Here is a 9,326-nt window from a genome sequence, read left to right on the forward strand (position 1 = left end):
AACTAGCTGATGTGGAGGAGTTGCAATCTCTCTCTCGCATTAATTCTCTCTCAATAATTCGAGAGTTGATTAATTGTCTGTGAGTTGCATCAAAGAAAGGAAGGCCTATAAGCAAGGATTGATTTTGATCGCTGTGGCCTCCAATGTTTTGACGGTTCAAAACCCATTAATTATTTGGCCTCTTTTAACGTAGACTCAACGTGTCTCTATGGCTTAAAAAGTTCAATGTTAGGCCTCTTTTTTGGGTTGGTAACATTAGCGCACCATACTTTTCCTCTTCAAATGTGGACATCATCGGCCTAAAAGTTCCATTTTGGCCTCTTTTTTCTTGATAAGATAGCACCAATTTCACCCCATGCATGTCCCACTTTGGTAAACCCTTCCAAGAAGTAACATCACTAAGTCACTTTACAAAAATCTATTTTCTCAAGTTTCAACTATTCACACCATGCTTCATTTTTGACGTGCACACTTGCCCTTGAAAATTGACGGTTTGGTGAATTGTAGCAAGCTATTTTGTATTTTGGTGTAATTCTTGACGAGCATTTTAAATTTTTGCAAGTATTTTATGGCCTAAATACTCAAAAATGGGCATGCCTCGCCTCAAATTTGAAAGGTGCCCCTATTTTTTCATTTGAAGGGTTTAAAATATTAGGCAAGGTTTCTTTCCTTCTGTCAAAGAAGGGCACACTGAAGGATTTTTCAAAATAGAGATTTTCTTTTGAAGAGTAAAATTTTATGTCCCTTTATCTGAAGGGTAAAATGCCTCAAAAAGGGCTCCGAAGGCTTCAGATTTGAGGCTTGGGCATGACACCCGTCACAGAGGGGGAAGGTTTTGTAGCTTTCAAGGTTGGTTGGTGGTAGTTGATCACCCAAGTCCAACCTCATGTGTCGGTTCACACTGAGGGTCAAATGTCCCCACTTGGAGCTTTTGTGCAAATCTTTCATTACTCTTTTTCAATGGGCTAGTTGACTCCATGATGTGAAATAGTTTGAATATGGACATTAATTAATAAAAGCTTGAGGGGAAAAGATTTATTGGTGCCATATTAGGCCATGTGGTCACGTCGAGTGTTGAAAATTTGTGTCTGATAGATAACCCGTCCATTCCGAACCATGTGAAAACCTCTACGCACGGACTTATTTCCAACCGTGTGGAAACCTCTAAGCACGTACTGTGCTTAAATTTGTGTCGGATAACCCGTCCAATTCCGAAGCGTGTGAAAACCTCCACGGACGTACTTATTTCCAACCGTGTGGAAAGCTCTACTGTGCTTGTGTCTATAGGTTGTCGTGCTCATATAGGCTTCCGTTCGACTCTAAATAAAGAAACTCTTTTAATGTGACAAATTCATGTCTAGCTTGCTTTTAGAAGTGAAATTGGAGAACGTCGGTTATGCATTTGCTTAGCCCTTATTTAAGAAACGTATTTTCGATTTTTTTGAACAAAAAAAGTTTGGTTAAGTATTTTTCATTCCATTTACCTTTATTTTTAAGGAATTTAATTTGTTTGTAAAGATCACATTTAGTATACAGCTTTAGTAGGAAAAAAAGGGCTAATTGCATCCATCACATTTAAGGTTTTTTCTAAAGTGATACATAAAACAAAGGGAAAAAAGGGCTAAATTGCATCTATCACATTTAAGGTTTTTTCTCCAGCAGCCCCCAAGCAACACGGCGGATTTATCATTGCAGAATGACGGGAAGGAATGCAGCATGGTCAACCAACTAGAGAGCGATTCGCTGGAGATAAGTGCACCCAAGTTTGGGCAGCCAAGCTCGGCTGCCCACGCAAGGGCAAAACAGGGGCAAGAGGTGGAGGCCACGATGGCAGACGTTAGGTGGGCACCAGGCGGTGTGTAAGGCAAACATATGTTTAGGCTAGCGCGAGGCAGTGTGTAAAGGCCCATAAATTGGTTGTCCCTTAGATTTTCTTTTCAGCTTTTCTCGTAACCAATCATTAAATGAAACGAACCTCTTGCAAATATTAAAACAAAAAATAAATTGATGTGAGTGAAACGAACCTCCCGAAATAAAAAGGTGGTAAATAATTTTGGTAGATAATATAAATATAATCTTGTCTGAACGGCATCATCAATCCGCTTCTAGCCTCTCAAAATCTAAGTTAATACGATCATATGGGATGACCTAATACGACTACCTACTCGACCCTCCCTCTACAACGATGTTTAGCTGTCCACTTTCGTGACAATCCCTTGCCATCTTTCTTCTCCAACATCTCTACGACTCGTCTGCTTTCCTGCATTCTATAAAAGCCTGCAGCAGCCCTTCATTCGAGCACCACCACCCTCGCAGCCCAACACAGAGAGCACACTAATCAGATAGAAGTTTCCTTCAAGCAAAAGGGAGAGAGAGAGAGAGAGAGAGAGCGCGCGCGCGCACACTCACAGGTATTACAACATGCAATGGCAAGCCAACGTCTTGGACTCGATTGCATGCGAGGCTGTGTACTAACTTCTAATTAGCAGGACTTCATTTATAAGGGCCATTAGTTTTGAGAGAGGATGCCTTTATGCACAAGATAATTGCGCAAAGAGCATGGGCTTTTATTGTGAGGAGAAGGGAGAAGATTAGGCACGTATGAGGTTTTAAGGCGCAGAGAGAAAGAAGACGAGTAGGAGTTTAATCAAATACAAGTCAATTAGCGTACTAGAAGAGCTTGGAGTAAGATTTCATCGTCGGGAGATAGTTAGAACAGGAGTAAATGCTTAAGAGCTAAGGGAGCATCTACCACTTTTATTGCGCGAGTGTACTCGAGCGCCCTAGATCAGTGTGGGTGGAGAGCCATCTCCGACACCTTTATTTTCTCGATAGGGAGACCTCTCCTAGATGCATCCTTTCCACAGGGAATGGGAGAGAGTGTAATAGTGTATGTGTGAACGGGGGAGAGTGTGTGTTTATGTATTCGACAGAGAGAGAGAGAGAGAGAGAGAGATGCATGGATGCCACCTGCTTTTACCATGTAGTGAAATAAGGCACCCAGAAAAATAAATGCTCTTTTTAAGACTATTGTTTAATTAATGCTATTTGTGCTATGCTATAATATATATTGATCTTATTTCAACCTGAAGTTTTTTTTGGGCAACAAGGGCCCCCTCCTCTCTGTCGCTCACACACACAAGGCTCGGTGCTCAGTCCCCCACGGGCTTGTTGCGAGAAGGAAACAACAAGGGTTTTTCTGCCACTGAAGAGCATGTTATGATGCACGGTGGAAGGCGGGAGGCGGTGGGTATAGCATGCAGCAGATTAGGAGAGAGAGAGTACATAGCGAGAAGGGAAGGTGGGGCAGTTGGGGGGTTGTATACTAGCAAGGTAATCAAGGTATCTCTCCTCCTAAATCGTAGAGCAGTTACGTGAATAAACATATGCTTAATATCGTTAAAAAAGTTCTGTTTTGTTTTCTCGAGGGAATATATATATATATATATATATATATATATATATATATATATATAATATTTCAAAAAGAAATGTTTAAATTGTACAACACCTTCACTTGTAAGAGTAAGGTATTTACAACTTCAAAACTAATATTCCTATATTCAAAAATTGAAGGTGGCCCTACAATATACTTAATTTTATTTGAAATAATAGCTTAAATAGAAGCTATGATTTCAATCAAACTGGTTTGATTGGGAAGAGAAGTATCCAAGATTCCTTCCCATGGTTTCAAAGAAGTTACACATGAGGACTTGAGGATGCTCTTAAGGGGAAGTTCTCAAGAACCTCTACAAGCACTAAAATAAAGAGCATCTTGGAGGATTTCAAATGGAGAGGTTCATCTTAGAGGATTTTTTTTTGAATTAAAAGTACAACACGACACAACCATGCGTGCCACCGCTTGCACACACATGCGTGCCCCCGTTTGCATAGTGAGGGCTTGAAACCATGACCTTGAGACTCTCATGCAATTCATCACGGAAAGGCCAACTGTAGGAGGCTTCAGCCTTTGTGGGAACTCCGCCTATGAAGAGAGCTTCGCCTAAGAAGAAGAAAAAGGGGCTGTTAATATTAATATATATAACTGTTGTTCCCAAAAAAAAGAAAAAAAAGGAGAGCTTAGAGGAGAAAAAAGAAATCCTAGATTTCTAGAAAATAAGATAAAAAATTCTTTCTATTGACCTTTTGTATTCGGATTTCCATTACTTTTTTAATGTCTTTTACATACCGTAGCAACTGAGAGGTTGGGTAGCAGTAGATATAGATTCACAGTTTCTCTATATTTGTTGACTTAAAAAAACGTCAAACTATGTTAGTGTTTTCCGAAAGCGTTTACCTTAGTAGCTTCAAAGAATATTCCCGACTTTTTTTCAAAAGTAGATTAAACCATTTCATTTCATACATCTAGGGTAACACGAACAAATAAAAAGTTAACCTACAACAATATTTACAAATTATTTTAGAGTAAACGGGAGCTTTTTTCCCACAATAAATCGGAACGCCTGATTTGGCGTGTAGTACAACAGTTGATGAACCAACGCTGCAGTTACTACGCCCCAGCTGCTCTTCTCTGGGCGCAGTGGGTGGCCATTGAATGTTTTCTTGGCTATGTAAGTCTCTTCCTTCCTATTGTTTCTCTCACCTTCTCTGGATGCTGGAATGCAGGCAGCGAAGGCTCCCTAGCTCTTTGCGTAGAGACCCAACAGGTCTTTCGTTGTGGACGGCCGGAGAGGAGGAGCCGCCACCGCCGCCATGGAGGCCGGACTTCCGACTTTAGCGTGGGCGCTTCCCCTTTGCCTGTTCGGGGCTTCCTGGATTTTCCTGCACAGGCTTTTGCAAAGGCAGAACAAGGGTCCCAAGTCTTGGCCTTTGATCGGGTGCATTCTGGAGCAGGCCCGTAACTTCGATATTCTTCATGACTGGCTTTTCGCCTACTTCAAACGCACCACTACCTTCTCTGTCCCCATGATCTCCATCAACAACACCTTCACCGCTGATCCTGCCAATGTGGAGCACATCCTCAAGTCCAATTTCCGCAACTACCCCAAGGTGAATTTTTCTAGCAACGTTGAACCTTTCAAATGATCCAACTTGACGCTGATTAATCACTTCTTCCTGACGTGTGCAGGGCGAGCTCATACACGACAGGTTCGTCGACGTGCTGGGCGACGGAATTTTTAACGTCGACGGAGAGAAGTGGCTGCGGCAACGGAAAGTTGCGATTCTGGAGTTCTCGTCAGGCAAGCTACGGGACTACAGCACTCACGCTTATCGAACGCAAGCTCTAAAGCTGGTGGGAGTACTACTAAATGCTGTGAAAGATAAGCAGGCTGTTGATCTACAGGTATCACACAACCAATCTGCGCACGCCACGTAGAATGAGAAATGACACGTAGGACGAATCTAGGCTGACGTGCTTGCGCCCAATTGCAGGATCTCTTCATGCGTCTCACGCTGGACTCCATCTGCAAGATTGGGTTTGGGGTTGATCTGGGGAGCTTGTCGCGGGAGCTGCCGGAGTTGCCCTTTGCAAAGGCCTTCGATGATTCCAACAAGCTCATCATCAGACGCTACGTGGACTTTACGTGGAAAATTAAACGGGCGCTCAATGTGGGCGGGGAGGCGAAGCTACGACAGTGTGTTAAGACCGTTGACGGTTTCATCTACAACGTCATCAACGCTCGCCGGATTGAATTGAAGGCCTCCCACGAAGCCGGAGAAGAGGTCTGCTCTCTGTTTGGTCTTTGCTCATCGCAGACAATCTAAATTTCACCTTCATTTGTTAGAAGAGGATTCATTCCATCATTTTGATTGTGGTCCATCAATTTAACCTTGTTTAGAAGTTCATGTCCAACTTCAAATTTGGTTTTGCCATAGACATGACTTGCTTGTGTGCATTCTGATTGCAGAGGGAAGATCTCCTCTCTCGCTTCATGACCCTCTCAAACGAAGACGGCATGCCTTACACTGACAAGCAGCTCAGAGATATTGTAATCAATTTCATTATTGCAGGAAGAGATACCACCGCCCTAACTCTCTCTTGGCTTTTCTCCATGTTGTGCAAGAGTCCCCAAGTGGTTGACAACATTGTGAAGGAGGCTGATAGTATTGTAAAGGACTTAAATGAAGCTGGTGAAAATCGATACTCTCACTGCAATGGTGCCATGGCCAAGGGTCTTCACAATCCTGACAATTGTAGTCTAAGTGACATGTACGAGTTTGCACAGTTACTGAATTACCAGGCTCTCAATCGGATGCACTATTTGCATGCTGCAATCACAGAGGCCTTGCGTCTCTACCCTGCTGTTCCTCTTGTAAGTTAACCTATGGTTAAGCCTCCATAAGTGATGAATATTTTTCTTTGATTGTGGGTTTCTGGCTACCCTACAATGGTTTTTGCCTAGCTTCCATTGTTTTTAGTCCTTAATCATCTAGATTTTGTGAACCGATATAAGGTGATAGTTAAAACAATGACATTGTCTTACATGTCAGGAGTCAAAAATGGCTGTGGCTGATGATACATTTCCTAATGGTACCAAGATCAAAGCCGGAAACTTTGTCAGCTACTCGCCATATGCCATGGGAAGGCTAGAATCTTTATGGGGCCCTGATGCCAATGAATTCAAGCCAGAAAGATGGCTCAAGGATGGGATTTTCCAACCTCAATCTCCCTTCAAGCTCACGGCATTCCAGGTAAAGCACACAACCATTTATTTATGTGTAAGAAGTGCATACATTGAGCACAAGGTAAAAGCACATTGTTTTCTGAGTCCTCCAAGCCTATCCTTAAGACGACAAGGAGGTGCATTACACTGTGTGTGTGTGTCTGTGTGAGAGAGAGAGAGAGAGAGAGAGAGAGAGAGAGAGAGAGAAGCATGGTTGGGGCAATCATTAGCTTATATGTTGTTACAGGCTGGGCCTAGAATTTGCCTAGGCAAGGATTCTGCCTACCTTCAAATGAAGATGACAACGGTTCTCCTATTGAAGTTCTTCTCCTTCAAGCTGGTTGAGGGTCACCCACTCCAGTATAGCATGATGGTTGTCTTATACATGGCCCATGGTCTCAAGAGTGTAGTCTCTCTGAGGTGAGACCATGCCCCATGTATATGGTACACACCTGTGATTCTTCAGATGTTCATAACTTCTTTTCAAGAGGTAGGGAATAATGTATCTCACTACCAGAGCATAGAGGTTAACCACTACTGGTCTGTACATACACGCAGAGAAGGGCTACAGTTAGAGAGGGGTTGTGCGGCGACGTCAGAGGTGTTGATGTGGCTGGGGAAGGATTCCATGGCTAGTAGGAGTGTAAATCAGGAGAGCTAGCTTGATTTGCCAGATTTCTGTGTGTTGTTTCAACTAATGATATCTCTCTTGTGTTCTAATTACCATAGGAGATGCTAATACTCTTTGGTATAATGAAAGGGGCCATTATCAAAGGCCAAGCATACCTGAAGCAGTAGCAAAGTAGTGTTGCTAATCAGCACATAAGTGTTGTTAATCAGCACAGTATGGTCAATGTTAGTTTAGAAGCGTTTCCTAGCAATCACAGCCCATGGCGGGTATATGTAATAAATAGCATAAACATGGGTGATATATAAAATAACGGGTGGTTTATAAAAAATGGCCTCGCCGCATATATTTCAAAAGAATTGTTTTTTTTTCCGCCTTTTTGAAAAACAGAAAAAGGGAAAAAATTTAATATGTTGGCCGAGAAGATTTAACAACTGACGTACGAATCGAGCGACATTTCGTTTTTCATTTTGAAACGCGGCGAAATTAATGACAGCAGCGATTAAATTCGCACATCGAGGTGGAACAAATACACGTCAAAATGGATGACCTTCAAGCAAGGTTCGGGAAAACAATTTTAGGGAAAAGGAACTAAATCCTTTTCACCACTAAATGAGAAGGAAATTGCTATTTTTGAGATGGTATTTTCTATGTGAACTTAGAAAATATAACTAAAACTTATAAAATTTGAAAGGGTTTTATTTCCTTCTCATAAAAATTTGAGAAGGATTTTCTCGAAGTTGAACAAGTTCTAGGCTAAAGGGAACCCGTCTTTTCCCGAACCCTGCCTTCAAGGCCAACCGGTATTTATTGAAAACTTGCATAGATTAATCGGTTTTATGACTAAAACTTCAAAAAATTGACTCTAAATAACTAAAACTTCAAAAAATTGAATCTTTAAATTCAAGGCTAGGCAAAATTATAACTGGTTTTTCTCAATTTCAGCCGTGAAAATTATACTAAACGACGGTTTTTTTTTTGACACAGGAACTTGGGATTTACATCACATTTAATAAGGTACTCTTTTCTTTTTATTTTTATTTTTTAAAAATTGAACGATTTTTATTACATGAGGGTTCCGCATACCCTTCTTGGTACTCTTCTCATTTGTAAGCAATTTTGAAATTCTCCCAAAGATGTTAAATATGTGCCTCCTTGTACAACCTGTGGTGACACGTGTGTGTGAGTTGTATACAGCGAGAATACCTATTTACTATTAATTTCAAGCCTTTCTAAAAAAAAAAATTAAGAAATTATCCCAAACAACATTGAAAAACAAAATGATTTTATAATCTCTCTCCTCCTCCCCTTCTTTCTTTTTCCCTTGCTTGTCGCTTCTAACCAGTTGAAGTAAAGTTAAGGCATAAAATGAACTGGGATTTTTGAAGTAGTTGAAAGAAAAAGTGAAACACCAATATGACTTCTTGACCTTGAAAATATAGATTACCAATTTTAAAGTAAAAATTTCAATTTGGATTGAGAAATCCTCATTTTGATAGGGGTTTTTCTAGCGAGGACAATCTTGCCCCTTCTCCATTTTTTGTCGATAGAAGTTTAGTATTCACAAATGAAGAAACAAAAACATCATTATTTAAAGGCCTAGTCCCCTACATTTCATAGTGGGCATATGTAGTCCATCTTGTCTTTGTCTTCTACCTTTCTCTCTCTAGCCCTAACAAAGTTGAGAGATTCATCTTTCCTTAGAGCCTCATCCCATTGAGGGGTAGTTGGGGTAGCACAATTGAGTTACCCCTATTGCCAAGGTTTAAAACCTCAAATAGGGGTATATGAGGTTTCTAAAAAACATCCTACCCTTACTAGCCCCTCTTAAAATGAGGGGTATAAGAGAAGACCAAGGCGATTACCAATGAGGGAGGGTGTTGAATTGTCGTTTGTGAATCTTCTTGTTTTTTTTAAAAGTTATGAGCTTCATTTATTTCATCGCCTTTAGGAAGTTGAAGACATTCTCATTCCTCAAATTGATGTGGGACTCAATTTCAAAAATTGTTTTTCTATTCATGGTAGCCTTGGTAACTTTGGTGAGACGAGACTCTTTACACTTTAATTTGGAT

The 9,326-nt window shown here is 41.0% G+C and overlaps 1 protein-coding gene across 2 annotated transcripts; it reads left to right on the plus strand.

Moving 5' to 3' along the window:
* The first annotated feature begins 2,269 nt into the window (after positions 1-2,269).
* LOC147604834 (cytochrome P450 704B1-like) lies at positions 2,270-7,610 on the plus strand. 2 transcript variants are annotated; one of them, XM_086795055.1, is made up of 7 exons: positions 2,270-2,411; positions 4,627-5,010; positions 5,090-5,305; positions 5,395-5,685; positions 5,871-6,275; positions 6,454-6,654; positions 6,874-7,610. In XM_086795055.1, exons 2-7 carry the CDS (start codon positions 4,714-4,716, stop codon positions 7,048-7,050), a joined length of 1,587 nt encoding a protein of 528 aa, XP_086651181.1. In that variant the 5' UTR covers positions 2,270-2,411; positions 4,627-4,713; the 3' UTR covers positions 7,051-7,610. The 2 variants fall into 2 exon arrangements, with proteins under 2 accessions (XP_086651181.1, XP_086651182.1); XM_086795056.1 differs by lacking the exon at positions 2,270-2,411 and adding an exon at positions 2,966-3,333.
* Positions 7,611-9,326: the final 1,716 nt, after the last annotated feature.

The sequence above is a fragment of the Cibotium barometz genome, chromosome 61 (assembly GCF_041138505.1).
Source record: "Cibotium barometz isolate CiBa-2024 chromosome 61, ASM4113850v1, whole genome shotgun sequence".
Lineage (NCBI taxonomy): Eukaryota > Viridiplantae > Streptophyta > Polypodiopsida > Cyatheales > Cibotiaceae > Cibotium > Cibotium barometz.